At 35.8% G+C, this 27,411-nt stretch overlaps 1 protein-coding gene across 1 annotated transcript in view; it reads left to right on the forward strand.

The window, feature by feature from the left end:
* The window catches only part of ASCC3 (activating signal cointegrator 1 complex subunit 3), a 335,161-nt gene that overhangs the window by 81,793 nt on the left and 225,957 nt on the right, over positions 1-27,411 (forward strand). Inside the window, exons 9-10 of the mRNA XM_061427741.1 lie at positions 7,112-7,312; positions 7,758-7,898. Coding sequence (XP_061283725.1) covers positions 7,112-7,312; positions 7,758-7,898 — 342 coding nt within the window. The remainder of the gene's footprint in view (positions 1-7,111; positions 7,313-7,757; positions 7,899-27,411) is intronic.

A 27,411-nucleotide genomic window follows, 5' to 3' on the forward strand; every position in this document is an offset into this window, starting at 1 on the left:
TTTTTTGATTTTTTGGCCCTGTTGTGTGGCCTGTGTGATCTTAATTCCCCAACCAGGAATCTAACCCATGCCCCTTGAACTTGGAGTGCAGAATCTTAACCACTGGACTGCCAGAGAGTTCCCTTTTACTGTCTTTTTGTGCATTGGGAATGTGACTCTTGCCACAGCACATTGGTGAAGGTGTTTCGGAAGGACATCTGACCTGCTGACTGTGCTGGTAGAAACCCACATGTGCAATCATGATGATTTATCAGTGGAATTCGTTATTGTGCAGACAGACTTTTGTCTTTTAAAATTTCCTCTTGAGATTTTTTTCTTCAGTTTCCTCAGTAGTTAAGCCTTAGCTCAAACCTGGAAGTAAGGAGGATACCTTCCCCTTCCAAGAAGAGGATAGTACTCCTTTATTCTAACACCCATTATGCCTTAAGTTCTCAATTAAAGGTGCTAGTGTTGCTATTATTTGTTTTTCTTTCCTTGTATTTTTCTCTTCAAGGCCAGTAATAGCTACTTATTTATCATTTTGTCATCAGGGAGTTCAGTGTATTTAGAAGATCCATCTGTTTATTTAATTGGATTTTTTGGGTGGTTGTCAAATGGACTATCTTCAGGATGAGAGAATTTTTAGAAATTGATACTTCAGGGCATATGGAGTATTTTTGGTTACTTTTTTAAATGATGTAAATGCATTGCTTTAAATAATATGAAAGGATTATGAATTATGCATTGTGATTTCTTACTGCTTTTTTTGTATGTAATGAAAATTGGCTCAGTTTCATATTAGACAATGACTAACTTACTTGATTTTCACAAAATCTTATAATCTCATTTCCTTCAAAGATTTAATAGAAGATTACTCTCCTGAGGTCTTTTGTTGCTAACACTTAATTTCCTCTACCCAGATTGCCTGGTTCAAAATGATTTAATATCATAAAACATTAAAACATATAACTCTCCAGTAAAGAGTAACTAATAATGACCATACACTGTCTTTCTTATCTCTTTTTTTCTTTTTACCCCTTATCTCTTAATTAACAGCATTCATTAATTTTTCAATGTGTTTTCAAGTAGGAGTACAAATTGGAAATTTGGGTTTTGGTAAAGATACAGAACTCTTCATATGACATAATTTAAAACAGAGTGAATCAGTTACTTTTTATTAACATAAAACATTAAGTGTTTATCAGTTCAGTTCAGTTTAGTCACTCAGTCGTGTCCGACTCTTTGCAACCCCATGAACCACAGCATGCCAGGCCTCCCTGTCCATCACCAACTCCCGGAGTCCACCCAAACCCATGTACATTGAGTCGGTGATGCCATCCAACCATCTCATCCTCTGTCGTCCCCTTCTCCTCCAGCCTTCAGTCTTTCCCAGCATCAGGGTCTTTTCTAATAAGTCAGCTCTTCGCATCAAGTGGCCAAAGTATTGGAGTTTCAGCTTCAACATCCGTCCTTCCAATGAACACCCAGGACTGATCTCCTTTAGGATGAACTGGTTGGATCTCCTTGCAGTCGAAGGTGTTTATAGCTGTTAAGAAAGAAATTATTACTATTTTTAATACATTAAGACAACATAGACTAAATCCCTTTTTGTTTTTCCTCAAGATAGATATTTTTCTTATATATAGAGAAAAGCATTTTTGTGAATCTGATTATAAAATCTGTTCTATAAGAAATATCTAAAATGTAATATCTAAATTTATAAAACAGAAGGTAAAATTCCTTTATAACCCCAGATCCAGTGAAACAGTTTGATATATATCATTTCATAGTTTTTTGTATAACAGTTTCTATTTAATTAATTATGTTACTGTTCTGTGGCATATTTTGTTTTCCCCTCTTAGGTGTGTGTGTTTGTAAGAATATATATCTTCCTCATCCTATTCAGGGTTTCCCAGGTGGCTCAGTGGTAAACAGTCCACCTGCCAAGCAGGAGATGCAGGTTCAATCCTGGGTCAGGAAGATCACCTGGAGATGGAAATGGCAACCCACTCCAGTAATCTTGCTTGGGAAATCCCATGGGCAGAGGAGGCTGGCAGGCTACAGTCCACGGAATTGCAAGAGTCAGACACAACTTAGCGACTAAACAATAACATCCTCTATAACTACTGTAATTCATAAAGAATGCATCATGAATTGCTTGTCTCCTGTTTATGTACATTCAAATTGTATTAGCTTTTTCTTAAATTATAAATAATATTTTAGCAGATATCTTTGAGCTTAATCTGGCATTCTTGTTCAATTAGTTAACTTAGGTAAATTTTTTGGAAGTGGAATTTTTAGGCTAAATGATATGCAGATTTCTCAATGTTGATCATTTAAAAGCAATGTGTATGATTTAAAAGCAATGATCATTTAAAAGCAATGTATATGAAGACATAAAAATTACAAGAATAATCCAGTTTTTAAAGTCTTAAGCACCAAGATTAAAAACCTTCTTACTGTATTTTGCATTTATTTATTAGTATGGTCAATGTTTTTGTGACTTTATATTTTTATATTTTCTATCTATATATATTTTTATTTTTATAAAATTAAGTTATACTTGGTTTTAAAAGATCATTATAGGGAATAAAAGTGTAAAACATAATGACATCAGTAAACTTTATAAGTTTTTAACTTGGACTTTAAAATCTGAATTTGTTCCAGTCCTTGCTTTGCTACTTCTTGGCTGTTTGTCCTACGGCACAGTCTTCAATTTCTCCATGCCCAGTTTCCCTATCTTTAAAATAAGGATAATAAAAAAAGACCTACGTCATGGGTTTTCTTTGGATACTGAGAGAAATAATCCCCTTAAAGCTTATAAAGCAAAGCCTCATATGCAGTATGTGCTCAATAGAAATGCTAGCTAACTGGTACTATTATCATTAAATTAACTAGTGAATAATTTACCTGCCAATTTAAATAATAAGGAATTTATTATCTCCTGGATTTATCTATAATTCAAGAGTATTAAAAGTAACATTTTAGGTTTTGTTTTGTAACATACACATCTACAGATCTTGCCACAGATCATCAGTTTGGGGTTAGCAGTCAGTGAAGCAGTGTGCCAGGTCTTCGAAGGTTGTGGTGCGTAGGTGTGTAGTAGTAGACCTATCAGTTCAGTTCAGTTCAGTTCAGTCCAGTCACTCAGTTGTGTCCGACTCTTTGCGACCCCGTGATCCCAGCACACCAGGCCTCCCTGTCCATCGCCAACTCCTGGAGTTCACTCAAACTCATGTCCATCGAGTCGCTGATGCCATCCAGCTGGTTGGGGCCTAAGTAACAAACTCTTGGTGGCCTAGGTTTATCTGCTCCACCTTTAGGTCTTCAAGACAGAATATAAGACCTGATAGCTTGGCACTTGCTAGCTAGAGTTGGGTGCATGACACACAAGTGGGAGGGTACATTTGAGATAACAGCAGAGTGTAATATAGGCTTTACGTATAATAATAGATCTGGACTTTTGATGAAACCGTAGCATCTTGGGTGAGATCCCTGATCTAATGTTATAGGTATTAGATACTATAGGAAGAGAATCTGCTGTTTCTTCTATTCCTAAACTTGTGATAGAGAAAAGCCATTGAGGAATTCAGCATATTAAGACCAAAAAAGAGACTGTTGAGGAAGACATTGAGAGGAGGGACATAGAACTTAATTTAAAGAAACTTCAGGAGGGTAATTCAATTTAACTTTATTTAAAAATTTTTAAGATTTTTTTGGCCATGCTGCACAAAATGTGGGATCTTAATTCCCCAACCAGGGAGCAAACCCATGTCCCCTGCATTGGGATCACAGAGTCTTTATCACTGGATCATCAGGGAAGTCCTTCAGTTTTCCTTTTTCTCTCTCTAGGGTAGAACTCTAGGAATAGTGAGAAGAACTTTTTAATATGAAATAGTTTTGCAGTACTTGAGAGCTCATTTAGGCATCACAACTTAATCAGACCCATCTTTAATTTTCTGGTTTTTTAAGGAAATCAGTTGTATATCTTTGTGCATGTCTGTTATCTTTTTCTTCTTCTGTAAGTATTATCACATTGTAAAAACTAGAAATCTTTAAATAGCAAAATATCTCTTTAATTTATCCTTGTCCCCTGTCAGCCGAGATCCTTACTTCTTCTATCACTATATTAGATTGTGTGTATCCTTCTAGAATGTCTACAAGAAAATATGAACATATTTTAATGTTAAATATTAAGCATATACAAATAGTAGATTCTTATTCCCTATTCCCTACTGCTGTCATCTTTAAAAAAAAATTTATTGATGTATAGTTGCTTTCCTACCATCTTTGAGAAAAGTAGTATAATATTGCTGTGCATCTTGCTGTTTTCCATCTTAGTAAGCAGAATATATTCCATGGCTAATCAATTTATAGTATGGAATATGGTTTGTAAGAAACATGAGAGCAATGGATTCCAGCATATACAGCTTGGACTGACCGTACTGAGTTGTGAAATTTTGAGCCTAAGGCACATGCTATCTAAAACTGGAAGAAACTTAAACTTTGAAAATTATATATGTCTCTGGTATCTTTATGATTTTTCCTAAATATATGGTGAGATTGATGTTTACTGTTTAAAACTTAAGCTTATGATACATACACTAACTTGGGAGGGATGACATGATCCTGGCTTCGTCTTAGGTACCTAGTTAATGCATTTTAACTGGTAGTACCTACATTTCATTATTATAAACATTTAATGCAGTATGTTTCATGTACATTTTTGTTCTTCCAGGTAAATCATATTATACAGAATATTTTTAAAAGATAAAACCTGCATTTGAGAGCAGTCTGTGTAGCTAGTGTTTGGTAAAATATATTAGAAACATACTTTCTGTGGATTTGCATATATGAGCCATGTCATTTCTGTGAGATTAGTAGTATGATGAATCCAAAATATGCATAGACAAGTGGATTTAGGATGAAACTTGTAACATTTTCATCTACTGATTATAATGTTTTGAGAGTAGTAAAACTAAAAGGGAAAATGGTACTTATTTAGAATGACTATCTAAACTAAACATAAAGCCTTTGTGATAAATTAGCCATGAGATACTCAGTTTTCTGTTTAAGAGCAAATATTAACATACTAAGAAAAATAATTACAGTTTCACTTTTTATACTCATTAGCATAAGAAGTCAATACATGAGTTAGAAGGATATTAAATATTTGGAAGCAATGATTTTTAGTGCCATTTAATTAGACATTAGTGGATGTTTGGTGTATAAATAAAATGATGAATATTATTATTACATAGTTTGAAATTTGAGTAAATTAGAGTTTTGATATAGTCACACTTTTCTTCCTCTTTAATCTTTAGTTTTCCTAAGATATTTGTGAATATAATTTGAATATTGTTCAAATACAAGAAATTCCTTGTGCATAATGAGCTTTAACTTAATTATCTCATGTTCCAGTAGCTCACAGAATTAATTTGAAGTACAGTGAATCTTCTAGTGATATTTTTAAATAAAGTTATGGTTGCTGTCTCTGCACATTCCTTTTATTCTTTTACTGACAAGTTTATTCATGAAAATTATTTCATGAATTTTTCTAAATTTTAAATAAAAAACAAAAAGAAACTTGGGACAAGGGGGCAGAAAGTTAGCTGCTTAAAGTAATTTATAAATTTTTGCGGGTTTTGGGGGGTAACTTGCTTTTTCTCATCAGCATGGTATGTTACTAGTAAAGAGTGTATATATGCAACAATATTTTAAGGGTTCTTTTGCAGTGGTTTTGAATATAGAGTTCTCTACAGTAGTTCAGTCTTCTTAGTCTGGTCATGACCTCCTGTTCCATCTACATCATCTCTGCTGCCCCTTCCTCCCGTCTCTGTCATACCACTACTAACTTTTAACAAGTTCCAGATGTCTTTCTAATACTCTGTTCCTTCTGCCTAAAATAGCATTCTGCTTACTGAAACTCTCCCTCAGATGCTTCAGCACATAGTTTGTGTCTTTAATATAGACAGCTAAACTGATGTAATATAATTCTATCACCTTTTCCCCCTTTAAACAACAAACTAATGTGTTGTAAGGATCATTTTAGATACTCTCTAACTTTTGTTAAGAGAAAGAATATCTATATAAGTCCTTCAATTCAGCTCAGTTCAGTTCAGTTGCTCAGCCGTGTCTGACTCTTTGTGACCCCATGAACCGCAGCACGCCAGGCCTCCCTGTCCATCACCAACTCCCGGAGTTCACCCCGACTAAGGTCCATCGAGTCAGTGATGCCATCCAGCCATCTCATCCTCTGTCATCCCCTTCTCCTCCTGCCCCCAATCCCTCCCAGCATCAGAGTCTTTTCCAATGAGTCCACTCTTCGCATGAGGTGGCCAAAGTACTGGAGTTTCAGCCTTAGCATCATTCCCTCCAAAGAAATCCCAGGGCTGATCTTCAGAATGGACTGGTTGGATCTCCTTGCAGTCCAAGGGACTCTCAAGAGTCTTCTCCAACACCACAGTTCAAAAGCATCAATTCTTCGGTGCTCAGCTTTCTTCACAGTCCAACTCTCACATCCATACATGACCACTGGAAAAACCATAGCCTTGACTAGATGGACCTTTGTTGGCAAAGTAATGTCTCTGCTTTTCAATATGCTATCTAGGTTGGTTTCTTCCAAGGAGTAAGTGTCTTTTAATTTCATGGCTGCAGTCACCATCTGCAGTGATTTTGGAGCCCCCCAAAATAAAATCTCTCACTGTTTCCATTGTTCCCCATCTATTTGCCATGAAGTGATGGGACTGGATGCCATGATCTTAGTTTTCTGAATGTTGAGCTTTAAGCTAACTTTTTGACCCTCTTCTTTCACTTTCATCAAGAGGCTCTTTAGTTCTTTTTCACTTTCTGCCATACGGGTGATGTCATCTGCATATCTGAGGTTATTGATATTTCGCCCGGCAATCTTGATCTCATCATATTTTTCAAATTTAGTGAGTTTCAATTCCCAGGTGCATTAGAATTATGCAGTAGTTGTGAGTTGTTCTCAACTGCATATAGCTTAGATACAGGATTTGAGAGACTAAATAAGTCTTTCTTTTTAATTAAAAAAAGATGGCATTTAATGTTTTGTGTGGGACCTTCACATTTTTAGTTTATCGTGGATAATTTTTTTTTTTTTTCTTTTTAGATTGGACAGCTGGCTTTTAAAGGAATGAGGAGACTCAATAGAATCCAGTCAATTGTGTTTGAGACTGCCTACAACACCAATGAGAACATGCTGATTTGTGCCCCTACTGGAGCTGGAAAAACCAACATTGCAATGCTTACAGTTTTACATGAAATTCGCCAACATTTTCAGCAAGGTGTTATCAAAAAGAATGAATTTAAGGTAGGAACTAAATTGAACAACAGCTTTTTAAATTGTAAAATCTAAAATCATTTTGCAGTTGTATATATTGTCTGATATGTGGTAGTTTTTAAGGATATTATAAATGAAGTCATATAAAGAATGCTGCATGGTTTCCTTCGTTACTTTTAGGCAATACCTCTTTGTGTTATGAAAGTCCCACTATCCCTGTGAAAGCTATCAAAATGCACTTAGCTTTAAAGCACCAATTTTCAAAGTGATGATGCTATATAAACATTCCATAGTTCTTTAAACAGCTGTACACTTATACAACAAAGATAAGTATCTTTCATCTATCAGTATTAAGATTTTTCACCATAAGTGGCTAGAATCATGTGTCGTAATAAATATGACTTCAGTTGACTTCTTTGAAACAAATGGCATTGTAGTTTTACTCATTCATCAAGCTAGTGTTTCTTGGGCACAGATTGTATATGTTGCTCCAATGAAAGCCTTGGCAGCTGAAATGACAAATTACTTCAGCAAACGTCTGGAGCCACTGGGCATCGTTGTGAAAGAATTGACTGGTGACATGCAGTTGTCAAAAAATGAAATTTTACGAACTCAGGTATGTTGTATACTTAGATTTTTTTGTTGTTGTTTAATACTATCTTTTTTTTCCAGGTAGTTGTGAAAATTGTTAAACAACTGTTCCTTAAGTAACTATAAAATGTAATATGAATATTATGTGGTGAACTTCTTTTGTTTGTAACCACATCTTAGCATCTACAGAAGAGGTTTTTACTGGTGCTTTATTCTGTTATATCCCTTCTAACTTCCATAATTCTTGCTGTATCTTGAATATTGTTAGATTGCTAGTGTAGATATTTAAGTCATTGACAATAGATATTGAGCTTTTAAAACAATAGGTAGTGAGGATGTAGATAAGACCAGGCTTCAGTTTTAAGAGCAGGAAAATACATAGACCTTTAAATGATCCCATAAGCATTCTAAACTATTCCATGAAGATTTAATGTACATAAAAAAGTTTTTAGTCATCCTTTTTTTCCCTGGTGGTTCAGAGGTTAAAGCATCTGCCTGCAATGTGGGAGACCAGAGTTCGATCCCTGGGTCGGGAAGATCCCCTAGAGAAGGAAATGGCAACCCACTCCAGTGTTCTTGCCTGGAGAATCCTATGGAGGGAGAAGCCTGGTAGGCTACAGTCCACGGGGTCGCTAAGAGTCGGATACGACTGAGCTACTTCACTTTCACTTTTTTAGCAAATAGGATAGCATTAAATCATACACTGTATATAGCACTGTGTTAAGTGAACTGTATGACAACTAAGGCATCTAAGATACAATCCCTGCCTGCGAAGATCTTATATTATGACTGAGTAAGCAAAAACTACATTAGAATTGCAACTAGATTATCATTAATGGATGCAACATGTAAGTAAGGTGATGTTTATAGTGCTTTAAAAAATAAAATAATATATAACCAAATATTAATGGGAGAATTCAGGGGAATTTAGTGGAAAATAGGTGATGAGGCTTTTGAAACAGTGAATAGGCATTGATTTAAAATGTGATTGGAGATTATCTTCAGGTCCTAAGGCTGCCATAACAAATTATCACAAGCTTTGTAGCTTAAAATATCAGAAACTTAATTCTCTCACAGTTCTGGAGGTCAGAAGTCTGAAATCAGGGTGACGGTGGGATTTAGTTCCTTCTGGAGGCTCTGATACAGTATCCTTTTCACGTCTCTCTCCTAGTTTTTGGTGGCTGCGGGCAGTCCTTGGCATTCTATGGCCTGTACACACATCACTCCAGTCTCTGCCTGCTTCTCACATGGACACTTCTGCATATTTTTCCTCCTGCTTTTCTAAGAACAGTCTTTAGGACCTACCCTAATACATATGATCTTATCTGAAGGTCCTTACCTTCAGTATGTCCACAAAGATACTTTTTCTAAATAAGGTTAACTTCTGGGTAGATGTACATTTTGGGATGCAACAATCCAACCCAACAATGGGAATACTGGGTATAGTGAACCACATAGCAAAGACAGAAAATCAAGTTCCAGCTGAATGTATTTTGGACTTGATAAGGATAGAGTGCATTGTAATAAACATTTTGGTCAGTTTTGCCAGTTATTATTTTTACTTTTTGTCCACACCCTTCTTTTTTCATAGACACTCTTGAAAAAATCAAATCTTAATATTTGTATACAGGCATGTTCATATAGGGGCTTCCCTGGTGACTCAGTGGTAACGAATCCACCTGCCAATGCAGGAGATGCAGGTTTGGTCCCTGGCTCAGAAAGGTCTCCTGGAGAAGGAAATGGCAGCTCTCTCCAGGATTCCTGCCTGGGAAATCCCATGTGCAGAAGAGCCTGGCGGGCTACAGTCCATGCGGTCGCAAAAGAGTCAGACATGACTTAGTGACTAAACAGCAACAGTGTTCTGTAGTATTTTAAAAAATACATAGCAAAGATTAAGAAGAAGTTAAATATCTGTATGAATAGAAGACTAGTTGAACAGTATTTCACTTGATGAAGTAAAATATTCCTTAAAGTGATGTTTTCTGGGAATTTTTAATGATCTTAGAAATTAAAGTTAAAAAAAATACAGAAACAATTCTTTATATTAATATAATTATCTATGCTATATAACAACCAAATCACTATCAGGAGGAATAATTACATTAATAGTAGTTATGTCTGGTTGTAGGATTATGGAAGATTTTTCCCCCAAGTTTTCTACCATAAGAATGTGTTAGTGTTATCATCTATAAAATATGCATAGTTTTCATTTTACTTTAGGCATTGTTTTATTTAGCATAATTATTTTTCTTCAGTTGTTTCATAACCTATCACTCAATACAAATGTAACACTGCAGTTCTATTGAGGAGAATGAGGCTCACTGAGGTAACAGTTCTTATCTGGGGTCCCATTTCTAGTAAATCATGTAGAAAGAACTGGATTCCAGGTTTTCAGATTTCAAAGTCTGTGATGTTTCTGCTAAAATATGTCACTTTTGCCAACACAGTTTATTGTTGGTGGTGGTGGTCTTGGTGATTTAAACCACCAGGATACCGAAGGAACTTGGTAGTATTTGAAAGAAAATCAGTAAAACAAGGGTATGGTATGTCCATGGAGGGAAAAAGTGGTACAATGAAAGTAAGGGAAGAAATTAAGTCAGTTTGTTTCTCTTTTGCTACTTGCAATTCTAGACTCATGAAATTTTCTGTAAATGTTAAATTTGGCTGTGGTAATCCTATCTAACTCACTGCTATGCCCCATCTAGGGCCTTTCCTCTGTATCTTTCTGCTCTAGTCTTTCTGCATACCAATAACAGACTGGTGAAAAAAAACAAAAACAATTCCCTGCATTGATTTGGTCATTCTCATTGCTATAGAAAGGCCACTCTCAAAATGGATATGGAGACACCCAGAATTTGCTGAGACTCCTCAGGGGAGCAAAGAGGTTAAAATGCATTTTTGTAACAATATTATGATGTTATTTTCTTTTACTCTCATTATCTCACAAGAATACAGTTGGCTTTCCAGCTACATAACATGTGATTTTCATCATCAATGACAGTTAATGGAATGAGTACTTTGTATTCGTGTGTTGTAAGGATCTCTTAGTTTCAATTTATAATATAAGACATATTGATAGATTTAATCCAGGAAAAAAAAGCTTTTTTGGAGCCTCAGTAGTTTTTAAGAGTGCAGAGGAGTCCCAAAGGCAAAATGTTTTAAGAACCACTACTTTAGGAGAAAGCTCCTTGTATATTACATTGGATTCTCTTCATAATCTTCATCTAGTCTAATCTTCAGCCTTTTTAATGATTTCCTAATATAGACTTCAGCAAGACTGTTTTTGCTTTTTCTAAAATCACCTTACTCAACATTTTCTCAAATGAATTTTCTGGTTAGTAAGTTTCATCTTGCATTTTCTCTTTTTCGTATCTTCCTTTATCCATTGACATTTGTCTGAATCTTACCCTGAGTTCTAAAAAACTCAGTTTGAACTCTGTAAGTTCCTTATTTCCTCTTGCCTGAGTCCTGTAGCATCATTCATTTATATTCATAAAAAAATACCTAGTCCACCAAGCCCATGATTTTGGATCTGGTCTTAGAAATTTGGACCACTCTCAAATAAGATTTTGATTGCTAGTGCGCCATATTCAGTTGCATTACTAATGCTTATGAAAGAATATTTATGGAAAGAGATTATAACATTTGAATTCAAATTATGGACCAATCACTATAGTAAGTGCATATATACATTCTCACTAAGTCATTACAGTAACCTTATTGAGTAGTGTCTTCATTTCATACATACAGAAAGTAAAACTTGTCAAAATCTATCTCGATTTATGTATTATATTTTCAGAAGATTGATTACCATCTCTTTGTCTCTCGTTTGCTCATCTCCGTACTTCCCTAGATCTGCTCTGGATGCTTTGGCAATATTTGTTAACTCTGTAAGGGCAGGAACCGTGTGCTTGGCCACGGTAATAGTTTATCAGTGGCTTCCTATTTTATGCTTGCTTTTCATTCTCCTCCAGTGTACCCCTACTATCTGTGACAGTAATTTCTGTAGACCTGAAACTATATAGTTATTAGCCTCTTCCACCCTATCTTTCTGTGTATTCTCACATTTGTACAGATTAATAGACTGCACTGCTGTCACCACCTTCGAGACTGGGCTGTAGAGAGAACAAAACAGGAATATTGCAGGGCATGTGGGAGAACAGACACACTCAACTTTTTTTTAATTTTTAATTTCCTGCTTTCCTTCCTTTTCCACTTTTAGAATTTTTAATAGCTTTTTAATGATTCCCATTGTATATTTCTTTTGGTAAGTAAGTTTCCCAATAACTTAAACAATTAAATATAATCTTAAATTTTCCCTGTCATTTTAAAAATATGTTTTCAATGTCATTGGTTTATTTTATTTTACTTTAGCATGCGAAGGCAAATTGATCTCATTTTGCAAGCTCTCTGTCATGCTGTTCTGACCGTATTATTTCCTTGCTCATAAAATTTCATTGGCTCTTTATTGCTTATTGAATTAACCGCAACTACCTAGCTTGTTAAGAATCTTGTATAAATTAAATATAATGCGAGATGTAATCTGTTTTGTGGTTCACTAGGGATTGTCACGGAGAAGGCAATGGCACCCCACTCCAGTACTCTTGCCTGGAAAATCCCATGGACGGAAGAGCCTGAAAGGCTGCAGTGCATGGGGTCGCTGAGGGTCGGACACGACTGAGTGACTTCACTTTCACTTTTCACTTTCATGCATTGGAGAAGGCAGTGGCACCCCATTCCAGTGTTCTTGCCTGGAGAATCCCAGGGACAGGGGAGCCTGGTGGGCTGCCATCTCTGGGGTCGCACAGAGTCGGACACGACTGAAGTGACTTAGCAGCAGGGATTGTCAATGGCAACCCACTCCAGTACTCTTGCCTGGAAAATCCCATGGACGGAGGAGCCTGGTAGGCTGTAGTCCATGGGATTGCTAGGAGTCGGACACGACTGAACAACTTCACTTTCACTTTTCACTTTCATGCATGGGAGAAGGAAATGGCAACCCACTCCAGTGTTCTTGCCTGGAGAATCCCAGGGACAGGGGAACCTGGTGGGCTGCCATCTCTGGGGTCGCACAGAGTCGGACATGACTGAAGCGACTTAGCAGCAGGGATTGTCAGGTCAAGCAGAGGTTATGATTTTATTGAGATTTGATATAAAATTTCCTTTTACAAGAGAGAATTGTATAGTTCTAAGATTTATTAGTCATGAGAAATAGTCTGTGTAGGGAACAGACACCTCTTTGTTGTTCAACTGAAGAGCAACTTTAAACAGTAAGGTTGTCATCAGTGAAAACATCAATCCACTTTTCAGAACTTATTTTTCATTATTCTATACCTACCATTAATTTCAAACTTCTCCCCCTAAATGTATGCTTTATCAAGATAAATTGCTATTTTATAATATTCATTTGGCTTTTCAGTGGTTCCATGGAGCAGTCACACTTTTTCTTACATTATTTCCTCAGTTCAGATTATCCCTTCTGCATTCTTTCCTAATATCAGAGATGCAGTATTCTTTTGAATCTCAGTGAAAATGCTGGTCAGAAATTTTAGAAAAGTTTTCTCCTCTCCTTTTTCTCCTCTCCTATTTCTCTGGTGTTATCCAAAAGTTTCTGTTCATCAGGGCTGCCCTCCATCAGTACTTTGTTTAGAGAAAATATATAAAAGTATCTTTGGATCTTGAATGTTTTATTTTGTTTTGGGAGTGGGTTCTGCACCCTTTTTGCTATCTCATTTTGAGCTTCTTCAACAACTGGTTGGGATATATAGAGGCCAAAGAAAGAAACCCTAGGGAACTCACTGCCATGTTATTTGTTGAATCCCGAGATCCCTCTTCACTTCTTCTTTCTGAATTTTAGAGTCTTCTGATGTCTGTTTCATATATTTTATCTAGGGCTTTTAAGGTAAGGTAAGGTAAGGTAAGGTAAGGTGAAGTCACTCAGTCGTGTCCGACTCTGTGACCCCTCGGACTATTGCCTACCAGGCTCTTCCATCCATGGGATTTTCCAGGCAAGAGTACTGGGGTAGGTTGCCATTTCCCTCTCCAGAGGATCTTCCCCACCCAGGGATCAAACCCAGGTCTCCCGCGTTGTAGGCAGACGCTTTACCGTCTGAGCCACCAGGGAAGTCTCTAGGGCTTTTAGGTGTAATAAATTATTGATAAGATGAAATGTGTCTAATCTGTCTTATCCAGCCAGACTTAAAATTACAAGAAGTTTGTTTTATTTTCTTGGAAACACTACATGCATACTTTGGAGATAGTGCCAGTTTGGTTCCAGATGACCACAATAAAGCAAATATTGCAATAAAGCAAGTCATGAATTTTTTGGTTTCCCAATTCATGTAAAAGTTATTTATACTGTACCTTAGCTGAGTTCATGTTCAGTAGCTCTGTGTCTTAAAAGATAATGTAATGTCTTAATTTTAAAATTAGTAACGCTAAAAAATGCTAGCTATCATCTGACAGTGCAGGGTTGCCACAAACCTTCACCATTTGTAAAAAAAAAACACAGTATCTGCAATGCACAGCAAGTGAGATACAGGGAAACGAGGAATGCCTATTCTTTAACCCAAGTTTATGAGATCTTTCTCCTATATTTTTCTTCTAGTGGAGTTAAAACTTGTTTTTCATATTTAAGTCTTGAATCTCTGAATTTTAGTTGTTATATCTGTGAGGGCAGAATTCTAATTTTTTTTTTTTTTAACCTAAGAAAAGCCAACTATTTCATCATCACCTTCTTTATAAATTTTCCTGGTAAATTTGAAATGCCATCTTTATGATATTCAAAATTCTACTGTTGTGGCTATGACTGAATTTTCTGTTATTGCATTCATGTTGTGTATCTCTAGCCTGGTCTTAGGCCTATGCTGTTTTAATTACTGTTATTTTAGAATAAGTCTTGAATATAAACAAATTCCACATCTTTATTTTATTCTTATTTTTCAGAATAACTTTAGATGTTCTTCAACCTTTATTTGAGCATTTTCATTTTGAAATCAGACTCTAATTTAAAAGGATCTGTTGTGATTTTGCATTGAGTTTATGAATTAGTTTGGAGGAGAACTGACAGGTTTATCATGTCATCTCTCCATCCATGAGTATTGTATATATTCCACTTTTTAGGTCTTTTTTGCCCTTCAAAATGTTTTGTAATTTTCATTGTGGGTCTTCTATTAATACATCTCTTTTAAGATTTATTTCAGAGGATCTTGTAGTATCTTTTGCTGTCTTTTAAAATTTCTCTTATGTAATAGGTACCATTGGAGTTTAAGAACAGTATCAATTTCTGTATGTTTATATTACATGCTAACAGCTTATCTTAAATATCTTTGATTATCTATGTTTCCATTGTTGTTTAGTCACTAAGTCATGTCTGATTCTTTTATGACCCCGTGGACTGTAGCCTGCCAGGCTCCTATGTCCATTGGATTTTCCAGCAAGAATATTGGAATGGGTTGCCATTTCCTTCTCCAGGGAATCTTCCAGACCCAAGGAGTGAACCCACGTCTCCTGCATTATAGGCAGATTCTTTACCCCTGATTACCAGGAAGCCTTGATCGATTGTCTCTGTTGATGGTGATATAATCTATAAATTACAGCAGTTTGGTCTCAATAACTTTGAGAGTAGTCATGCATTGGAGAAGGAAATGGCAACCCACTCCAGTGTTCTTGCCTGGACAATCCCAGGGACGGGGGAGCCTGGTGGGCTGCCGTCTATGGAGTCGCACAGAGTCAGACACGACTGGAGCAACTTAGCAGCAGCAGCAGCAGTCGCTGACCCTGATTTCTTTAGCTTAGTGTATGTGTGTTTGTGTTGCTTTAAGTAGTTCCTCTTATGTGTTTTTGAACTGAAGAGTGGAATTTATACCAGTTCATTCTGCTTTATTGAGTGAAAGTTAGAAAATTCACTGTTCTTATGGTAATGGACAAGACAATTAAAATGATCACAAAATAATGACTAAGATATAAGTGAGGGGTTACTAAAAAAGTTGATTTTTTTTTATTTTAGAAGTCCGGAGCCTCGATATATTTTGCAGAATTACTGAATTAAAAGTTGAAAACAGAACAATATTTTTATCTCTGAGAAGAAAAAATGTCGTAAAACAGAAAAGTAAAAGTAGTATAATGTTCAGAATTCAAAATCATTCTAATGTATTTTTCACTTGTGAGAAAGAGGTTTAACTATTATGACATTTGGAAACATCATTTGTCCTTTTAAATTTGGCTAATTGAATATAAACACCCACTCAGAGCAAGTTTTAAACTACCAGTGTTTCTTTGATTAATGACAATTCCAGACCTTATTTTAAGGAAGAAATTCTTGATAAATTACCTTTGTGTCTCATTCAAGAAAAAAAAAAAAACAGGATTCTTTAAACATATGAATCTTAAATCTCCTGATGACATCTATAACATAAAATATTTTATTTTGTGTGCTCTTCCGTCTTCCATTTAGACATAATTCAAAAAATTTACTTTTAGTAACTTCACGTCTAAGGAATTCATTCATACTCTATTTATAATAAAAATAAATTACTCTTCTAATTGAATTAACCAGATCATTTTATAAAATTATCACTTGACCTAGTACTTTTAGACAGAAAATGTAAAATGTTTCGCGAAAGAATCCTAGATTTGAGTCATAACAAGGCTGGTGTTTTAAGGGACACATTTGAGGTATATGTAAAATCATCATTAAGTAGCTATTTACTGAATTATGAACTTGTATCTCCAAAAGTGTCTTAATCCTACATCTTCTTGAGGGCTCATTTGTTGTGCCTCTTTCAGTTCAGTTCAGTTGCTCAGTCGTGTCCGACTCTGCAACCCCATGAATCGTAGCACGCCAGGCCTCCCTGTCCATCACCAACTCCCAGAGTTCACTCATACTCAACGTCCATCGAGTCAGTGAGCCTTCCAGCCATCTCATCCTGTCGTCCCCTTCTCCTGCCCCCAATCCCTCCCAGCATCAGAGTCTTTTCCAGTGATTCAACTCTTCGCATGAGGTGGCCAAAGTACTGGAGTTTCAGCTTTAGCATCATTCCTTCCAAAGAAATCCCAGGGCTGATCTCTTTCAGAATGGACTGGTTGGATCTCCTTGCAGTCCAAGGGACTCTCAAGAGTCTTCTCCAACACCACAGTTCAAAAGCATCAATTCTTCGGCACTCAGCTTTCTTCACAGTCCAACTCTCACATCCATACATGACCACTGGAAAAACCATAGCCTTGACTAGACGGACCTTTGTTGGCAAAGTAATGTTTCTGCTTTTGAATATGCTATCTAGGTTGGTCATAACTTTCCTTCCAAGGAGTAAGTGTCTTTTAACTTCATGGCTGCAGTCACCATCTGCAGTGATTTTGGAGCCCCCAAAAATAAAGTCTGACACTGTTTCCACTGTTTCCCCATCTATTTCCCATGAAGTGATGTGCCTCTTTAGCAGTTTCAAAAATATCTATTTATTAAATTGTCTTAGCTGATTTTAAATTGGGTCTGGTTGGTCTGCATAGAAGATGAGAGAGAAGAGCTCTCTGTGGATTGCCTCTGTGGGCGTCAGGTGTCAAGAAGATGTTCAGTGCCTGGGGACAGACACTAATTGTGCTGCAAGCTACCCTGAAGTTTTGTATGTCCTGAAGGTAAATTTTGCTGTACACTTTTTCAGTGTTCAGTAGTTAGTATGAGGGTTTTGTGCTAAAGCTAAAACTGGGAACTTACCAACATTGTGATTTCAATAATTCTTTTATTTATTTTTGCTTGTTGTTGTTGCTCAGTTGCTCAGTTGTGTCCAACTCTTTGCAACCCTGTGGACTACAGCTTGCTAGGCTTCTCTGTCCTTCATCTCCTGGAGTTTGCTCAAACTCATGTCCATTGAGTCAGTGATGCCATCCAACCATCACATCCTCTGTCGTCCCCTTCTCCTCCTGCCTTCATTCTTTCCCAGCATCAGGGTCTTTTCCAATTATTCAGCTCTTCTCATCAGGTGGCCAAAGTATTGGAGCTTCAGTTTCAGCACCAGTCCTTCCAGTGAGTATTCAGGACTGATTTCCTTTAGGATTGACTAGTTTTATCTCCTTGCTGTCTAAGGGACTCTCAAGAGTCTTTTTCAAAGTTCAGAGGCATCAGTTCTTTGGTGCTCAGCCTTTTTTATTGTTCAGCTCTCACATCCATACATGACTACAGAAAAAACTATAGCTTTGACTTTGTAAGCATAGTAATGTCTCTGCTTTTTAATATGCTGTCTAGGTTGGTCATAGCTTTTCTTCCAAGGATCAAGTCTTATAATTTCATGGCTGCAGTTATCATCTGCAGTGATTTTTGGAGGCTGTGAAAATAAAGTCTGTCACTGTTTTCATTGTCTCTCCATCTATTTGCCATGAAATAATGGGACTGGATGCCATGATCTTAGAGTTTTGAATGTTGAGTTTTAAGCCAACTTTTTCACTTTCCTCTTTCACCTTCATCAGTTCAGTTCAGTCACTCAGTTGTGTCCGACTCTTTGCGACCCCATGAACTGCAGCACACCAGGCCTCCCTGTCCATCACCAACTTCCGGAGCCTGCCCAAACTCATGTACATTGAGTCGGTGATGCCATCCAACCATCTCATCCTCTGTCATCCCCTTCTCCTCCTGCCTTCAGTCTTTCCCAGCATCAGGGTCTTTTCAAATGAGTCAGCTCTTCGCATCAAGTGGCCAAAGTATTGGAGTTTCAGCTTCAACATCAGTCCTTCCAATGAACACCCAGGACTGGTCTCCTTTAGGATGAACAGGTTGGATCTCCTTGCAGTCCAAGCGACTCTCAAGAGTCTTCTCCAATGCCACAATTCAAAAGCTTCAATTCTTCGGCACTCAGCTTTCTTTTTAGTCCAACTCTCACATCCATACATGACTACTGGAAAAAACATAGCCTTGACTAGACAGACCTTTGTTGACAAAGTAATGTCCCTGCTTTTTAACATGCTGTCTAGGTTGGTCATAACTTTTCTTTCAAAGAGTCTTTTAATTACATGACTGCAGTCATCATCTGCAGTGATTTTGGAGCCAGCAAAATAAAGTCTACCACTGTTTCCATTGTTCCCCATCTATTTGCCATGAAGTGATGGGACTTCACTAACTAAGATGCCATGATCTTAGTTTTCTGAATGTTGAGTTTTAAGCCAACTATTTAACTCTCCTCTTTGACTTTCAAGAGGCTCTTTAGTTCTTCACTTTCTACCATAAGGGTGGTGTCATCTGCGTATCTGAGGTTATTGATATTTCTCCTGGCAATCTTGATTCCAGCTTGTGCTTCATCCAGCCCAGCATTTCACATGATGTACTTGGAATATATATAAGTTAAATAAGCTGGGTGACAATATACAGCCTTGACATACTCCTTTCCCAATTTTGAACCAATCCATTGTTCCATGTCTTGGTCTAACTTGTTTCTTGACCTGTTTACAGATTTCTTATGAGGCAGGAAAGGTAGTCTGGTATTCCCATCCCTTGAAGAATTTTCCACAGTTGTGATCTGCAATGTCAAAGGCTTTAGTGTAATCAATGAAGCAGAAGCAGATGTTTTTCTGGAATTCTGTAGATTTTTCTATGATCCAACAGATGTTGGCAATTTGATCTCTAGTTCCTCTAAATCCAGCTTGTACATCTGGAAGTTCTCAGTTCATTTAGGCAACAAAAATGGGCTTTCCTGGTGGCGCTAGTGGTAAAGAACCCATCTGCGTTGCAGGAGACATAAGAGATGTGGGTTCAATCCCTGGGTCTGGAAGACCCCCTGGAGGAGGGCATGGCAACCTATGCCAGTATTCTTGCCTGGAGAATCCCACGGACAGAGGAGCCTGGTAGGCCCCAGTTCATGGGGTCACAAAGAGTTGTACACAACTGAAGTGACTTAGCACACATGCAGGGAACATAAGTGAAAATGAGAGAAATAATTAAAAATTTTAACTTTTATTATACTCCATAACAGATTGTCCCAGTATATGTGTGGCAGTACAGTATTTTGGGGAGCTGCTGAGTGAAAGCCAGAACAGAATGAAAATTCTGTTCATTGTGGGTAGTGACTTGCAAAGTATGGTCAGATAGTCAGATGATCTGAACCCTGTAAGAGACTGATAATCCTACGTGTATAAGAAAAACTAAGATGCCTTGTAGTTGAACGTAACTTATTTAACTTTAACTTAGCATTTTTCAAACTTAATGGAACATAGATCACTTCTTTCACAGAGCAATTATTATTAGAACTTGCTTGAGAAGTGCTACCCGTGAACATATTCACTGGTCTAGTGAAGTCATGTTCCAGGAAGAAAAGTTAGTTTTAAGATAGTTGATAGTTTTAAGATAGTTTTGATAGGTTTAAGAAATCAGCCTCAGGTAAATATTCTGGGTTGCTCTGGTCTTTGATTTAATGTATCTCGACCAAACCTGAATATGTTGAAAGTAGTCTGTTTTAAACCAAATTTTCTTTTCAATGTTTACAACTGCTTCAAATATTTTATGCATAATTATACTTTAAAAATTTTGTAATGTTGATATTTATATTCCAGAAAATTCTGTTCATTGTTAGTAGTGACTTGCAATGTATTTATTTCTTAAAACAGTTTGCTCACAGAATGCCCTGGTGGTCCATTGGTTAGGACTCTGCACTTCTATTGCAGAGGGCACAGGTTCAGTCTCTGGTCTAGGAACTAAAATTCTACATGCCACATGGCGCGGCCAAGAAAACAAAAAACAAATTGCTCAAATCCTTTAACTATAAAAGGAGTGTCAATTTTCAGCACAGTGACTACATAACTGAATACTTGGAATTTAATCATGATCTAAAACTAATGATAAACTCTTCTGGTCTTCCCGAGAATACTCAGAAATTGCTGTATCAAATAGTGTACAGGTTAATAGTTAATATCAAATATTTTGAAATAATATGCATTCGTGTTTGATATGTGTTTAATTAGGTTATGGTTTTGTGTACAATATTGCTCTGTGCCAAAATGAGTGTCAAAAACAGTTATTTTTTCTAACATAACCTCTCCTTCACTGATGTCAGGTTTCTCTTTTAGAAATATCAAGACATTCTTAGAGTGCTGAAATTTTCTCCTCCCGATAGAAGGCATTTTTTAATTTATCCATTCCTCCATGCCCTTTTATGACATTTAATACGACTTTCTTCCATATCATATCCATTTAATTTTAATTCTGGTATTTTAGTACAGCTGATACCCATTTTTATTTTGAGAGAATACTTTTTTTTTTGCTGTTTAATATTTGAGCAGCAGACTATTTTTCAGGCATCTTGATCAAATTTGGTTAAATTTAAGATATTAAAATTTTTACTTTTTCTTTCTCTAATTTTCCGTTTCAATTTATAAGAAATTATTTAAATATCACAAAATTGAGTTTAGTTACTTGGGACTTAGGTGTGTATTAAGGTTCAAATTGAATAAGGTTGGAATCTTCAACATGTTAAATTGGAAAACTTTAATCAAAAATCTTTGATCAGAATGATAGATTGATTGATAAAGCCCAGATCTAAGCTTTAGAGACCCTCGCACCTTGTGCTCTGAAGTATACCCTTTCATTTCTTATATATTTCCTATTACATATTTAGAAAGAAAGTAAGCAGAAAAAGAGCTTGATAGGTATATCATTTACTTTCATTTTTTCATACTTCACATTTTCCCACATTTGAGAATTTTGCATTTAAATTGGTATTTTTGACTGTGAAAGAAACAATAATGTAAAAAAATACTATACTTAAGCATTTTCTGAACATCTTATATATAATACCTTGAACTGTACGTTGCATAGATCTTATAGTGTGGACAAAATCTATACAGTGCCATTGAGGCTATGACTTCTGTCTGACTCATATAAGTAGAATTGGTCCATTTAACATTCTGGACAAAGTTCTGACAGGTTGGAGAGTAAATGGATGTAATATACCAAAATAACATTTTCCTAGCAGACAGTTTTGAACCTGAATATATAGTAGAACAAAATAACTTCTTGTAAGAATAGAGTTTGGGTTTAAATATTTAGAGCATGAAAGATGTCTGGAGTTATAAACAAAATTGAGTTGGAAGGGCAAGCTAATCCAAAAGAACTTGGGTAACGTTTCTGGAATGTTAGGAATATAATGCTACTTGGGGTTTCCCTGGTGGTTCAGATAGTAAAGAATCTGCCTGCCATGTAGGAGACCTGGGTTCAATCCGTGGGTTGGAAAGATTCCCTGGAGAAGGGAATGGCAACTGACTCCAGTATTCTTGCTTGGAGAAGTCCATGGACAGAGGAGCCTCATGGGCTACAGTCCATGGGGTTGCAGGAGTCGAACATGACTGAGCAAGTAAGACACACACACACACGTAATATTACTTTCGCTTTCACGTATAATTTCTAATAGATCTGGTAAAAGGTGCTAAATGCTCCATACTTGTGGTGGGTAGGCGTGTGTTAGGATTTCCTGAATCTTACTCTCCCCTTGAGCTTGAATTGGAAGAGCAAATACGCACAAGTATATGCCATTGTAATGACCCTGAGCTGGGAAAGACTGGGAGAAAAGGGCAGCAGAGATGAGATAGTTAGACAGCATCACCGACTCAGTGGACATGAATTTGAGCAAACTCTGGGAGATAATGAAGGACAGGGAAGCCTGGCATGCTGTAGTCCATGGGGTTGCAGAGTCGGACATGACTTAGCGACTGAACAACAACAATGATATGCCATTCTGCACAGTGTGTTCTAATGGTTCACTCATTTCAGGCGAGGCAACCCTGTGACCATTTTTTCATAAAGCAGAGAATGCTATGACTTAGGAATTATAATCCTAGAATACCTTGTTTGGGCACAGCATTCGCTGGAATCTACACAGACTTACATGGCCCTCAGTTTGAGTAGGACACTACACATTTTAGTGTGCCACGCTTGTTGTTTTCCTGTGTTGGGGATCAAACGTTTTATATTAACACCGCTGGCATGTATATTGTTAAATACTACAGTAATGCCATTATTTTGTTAGCTATTATACAAAAGCAGCTAAAAGGTTTTGTGCACCTTATAAAGTATGCAGTTATGTAAAAAAGTATGCAGTTATTAAAAAAATAAAAATTCGGTGAGAGAGCTTCCTCTTCTATAAAAGTTAGAATGATTCTTGACGACTCTAGGGCAAATACATTTTATGAGTCTTAATGATATGGCATGTGCTTTTCAGATATTGGTATGTACCCAGTAATATATGATAGTTCTGGGGAAACTGTACTGTCTTGGCATAATTTACTTTTTAAACAGTCAATTTCTCTAAAACTGAACTGCCTTGGGTAGAGCATAGACTTTATAATTCAAGTACATCTTCAAGTTTCTTCTCCTAAGGCATCCACAGAAACATAAGGACATTCTATATACTCATTAGCATCTGAGATATTGTGAATTTATTCTTATCATTTACCTCTAGAATTAAAAAACAACTCTGCTTAAAAGAGCTGATGAATGAAAATATTCAATGTTAATCTGAATTCTTACACTTTCTTAAACAATACCAAATGCTTGTGCTTTCTCCAGAAAGCTATAGTTTGATCTGGTATGATATCAGTGAGAAAATACAGCCCTATAAGATCCTGAGAGCTTGTTAGTTTGGGGCAGTTTCTTACTTCTTGATTTGAAAGCAAGTTTTCTGTTGTTACGAGTGCTTTAATCACTCTTCAAGGAAATTGTTGTCAAAAAGGCCCATTTCTCAAACTCTGCCACAGAACTATAAAGTTGCTATAAACCTAAAATGCAAGTGCCGAGCTGGCTAATTTTAGGGCTTGTAGGGAACTGTGTTTTCTGTAATTTCTGTGACTGATCTAAATACCTTCTCTTAGATGTATTGTTTTCATTTTCACATTATTGTAAAAAAATTATCTTTCCTATATCAAAACTGGAAATACATGAAATCTTATTTTTGCAGAGCTTTGTGCTGCTACAGCCATAAATAACTTTCCTAAAGGAAACTAATTGTATTTGGGTTCATCATTTATTTGAGCCTTTGTTAATTTGAATTCATTACATAGAAATATTTACTGTCTGTTGGTTTGAGGATAATCAAAGTCACCACAACCTTAGAGGGCATGCCTGTTTGTATTATGATAAACACTGTTAGATCACGTATTTTTAAACTGCATTGTAGGTTACAGGTCACTTTCTGTGTATTTTGTTGCATAGTTTTACATTTCTAATTGGAGTTTTGTGGCACTTTTTTTTAAAGTCAATGTGAATTAAAAGTTAAATTTATTTTGAAAATTCCTCTACTCTACATTTTTTTTATTCCAAAAGATAACATGCCCATTGTAGAAAAGTTTTAAAAATAAAGATAATTATAGAGTTTAGTGTATATCCTATTAATCTTTTTGCTAGGCAAGGATGTATAATGTTAAAAATGAGTTATTGTGTATTATTTTGTTAAATTTTTCCAATAAATATGTTTGTATATTATTAAGGATTAGTTTATATTACATGATATTTGACGGCTGCAGATCACTCCCTTTATTGGATATGTGGTAATTATGTACTTCTGATGACTTTTTATTGAAAATAACATTTATTTACTTATTCATGGCAGATTGACTATTGAGGGAAAAGAACCAAATAGGATATTTCAGAGTCTAAATTGATATAGTGAAGAAAAAAAATTTTCTCTTCTAGTTTTTAAGTGTATTCTTCAAGAGCTCCTGGTTAAGGGGTTTCCTTTACATTCACATTTATCAAACACATTAGCATAAATGTCTTCTTGCTCACTTTTAGCCATAAGCATAAACTTAAATTTTTTTTAAATCCAGGGATTCATAAGGTCTAGTTTCCTTGAAAGAGTTCCTTGTCTTTTCTGTTGATGGGTGATGGACTCTCCTAGGCTTACTCATAGGATGGGCCATGAGTTATCTAGTTCTTGGTGTTCCAATTATAATTCTTTTTTTTCCACTATTCAAAGCACATCTGTATGCAAGCTAATTTTGGATCCATTATATTTAGAAAAATAAAAATTATTTTCTTTGGTATTTTAATATGGTACCTTAATTCTCATTGCTGTCTAATCTATATATTATAAATATTTCTTTTATTTTAAAGAAATATTAGGTACCTTATCTATAGCATGTAAGGCTTGGTGCTTTGTATGTGGAATCAGTCATGATTACAGCAGGGCCAAGCCTCAAAAGATATTAGTCTAAAAGAATAATACCTAGTTTTTCCTATTTGCCTTAAAAACATTTTTGTTGTGTAGTACTTTGTTCCTTTAAGTTAAAGAAGACTAAAATATTCTAAGTGTCTCACTGTTATTTGATATAACATATAAAAGATATTTTGAAGATAACAGCTTTGTACATAGTTGGCCTTCAACAAATGTTAGTTTCTTTCTGCATCTTCATTGAGTTCTTTATTCTCCTAACCCACTGTACTTCATGAGAAATAACCCCAGAGTTTACACTTGATTTGTGCTACACTGACTCTTTGAACTAGGCCTGGCTGTTACAATCCAGGAGAAAAGGGAAAAAATGATGGCTTTCCCTCCAGTGTTAGAAGTGACAGTGTAGTGAAGTGAGTGGTGTTTATTTGATAGTATTATAAGTAGAGTATCCTTTTGACTTACCCCTTTGGCAGAATAGTAATCTGTGGAATTGATTCTGGGAGAAAACCTTTTGAAGGTTTGGTTTAAGAGAATGCTTTTATGTTAAGTTTGATCTTTTTTTTATATATAAGAAAATTAAAGCTATTCATTTGTTCCTAAATTTGAATCTTTTCTCACCAGAAAGAAAAATAATAATTACATTCTAAGGAAAGCACTAGAGAGTACTATATGTCATATTTAATGCAGGTGTGTTAGTTGATCTTTAAACATTTTATTTCAGCTTTATTGAGGTATAACTAATGTGCTAAAATGTACATATTTAAAGAACACAATTTAATGAGTTTTGACATATGTGCATACCAGTGAAACCATCACTACAGTCAAAATAATGAACATATTCATCAGCCCTAAAAGTTTCCTCACATCTCTTTGTAATCTGTCTCTCACCATCTGCCACTCATATCCCCAGGCAACCACTGAAATGCTTTCTGTCATTAAAATAAAAGTTTGTTTACAATAAAGAAAATGTATGTAAGTAGAATAGTACAGTGTATGCTTTATAAAAACATCTGGCTTCTTTCATTCAATGTAGTTATTTTTATATTCGTCCATGTTGTTGCATGTGTTAATGGTTTATTCTTTTGTACCACTAGGTAATATTGTATTGCATGGGTATATCATGATTTGTTTATCCCGTCAATTTTCATAGTTCTGTGCCTTTGTTCCAGTTTTTGGTTATTACAAGTAACACTGCTATGAACATTCTTGTATATTCGTTTCTGTGGACATATGTCTTTCATTTCTTGAATAAGTACCTAGGAGCACAGTTGCTAGGATTATGGTAGATGCATAGTAAACTTTTTAAGAAACTACAGAACTGTTTGCAAAGTGGCTGAAGTACTTTATATTCCTACCAGCCATGTATGAAAATTCCAGTTCTTTCACATCCTCCTTAATACTTCAACTTTAATTTTAGCTATTCTAGTGACTTTGTGGTAGCATCTCATTGTGATTTTAATTTGCATTTTCCTAATGATGTTGAGCATATTTTATGTGTCTTTTTGGCATCTGTGTATGCCATCTTTGGTGATGTATCTTTTCAAGTCTTTTGTCTTGTTTGAAGTATTTTATGTGGGTGGTTTGTCTTACTTTAGAGTCATAAGAGTTTGCATGACTCTAAATACAAGTTCCATGTTGCATATGTGCTCAGCATGTATTTTCTCCCCATTAGCAGGCTTACCTTTTCATGTTTGTAATACTGTCTTTTGAAAATTAAACACGACATTTTAATAGAGTTTTAACTTACTGACTTTATCCTTCATAGTGCATACTTGTGTGCTGTTTTAAAAATATTTATCAAACCTAAATTTTTTTCTTATGTTTTCTTCTAGAAATTTTATAACTTTCTCTAGAAATTTTATAGTTTCAATTTTTAGTTTTAGGCTGCGATCTATTTTGAGTTAATTTTTGTGTAAGAAGTTCAGATTGAGGTTCTTTTTTTCTTTTTTCAGGATATCTGTTGTTCTGACATCATGTTGAAAAGGTTATTTTTCACCTTTGAATTACCATGGCAGTGTTACTAAAAACTAAATTCACTATATATATGGCTCTATTTCTGAATTCTGTTCTATTTCATTGATTTATATGTTTATCTTTGTGCCAGTACTACACTGTCTTGATTGCTACACTATATATACTGTATGTCCTGAAATCAGGTAGTATAAGTTCTCCAACTTTGTTCTTTTTCAGTTGTCTGATTATTCCAGGTCTTCTCTTTTCCATATAAATTCTATATATTGTGGTTGATTTTGATAACATTTCTCCATTTATTACTATGAAATTTTGCCAAGTAACTGTAGAGAGAGAATGTGTTATAAAAGTGTGAATTGGGGGATTACGGCTATTTATTTTTAATTGTTTTGCAGAACTTGAACCTCCTAAAAACATTGCTTTAATGGC

The sequence above is a fragment of the Bos javanicus genome, chromosome 9 (assembly GCF_032452875.1).
Source record: "Bos javanicus breed banteng chromosome 9, ARS-OSU_banteng_1.0, whole genome shotgun sequence".
In the NCBI taxonomy this organism is placed as follows: Eukaryota; Metazoa; Chordata; class Mammalia; order Artiodactyla; family Bovidae; genus Bos; species Bos javanicus.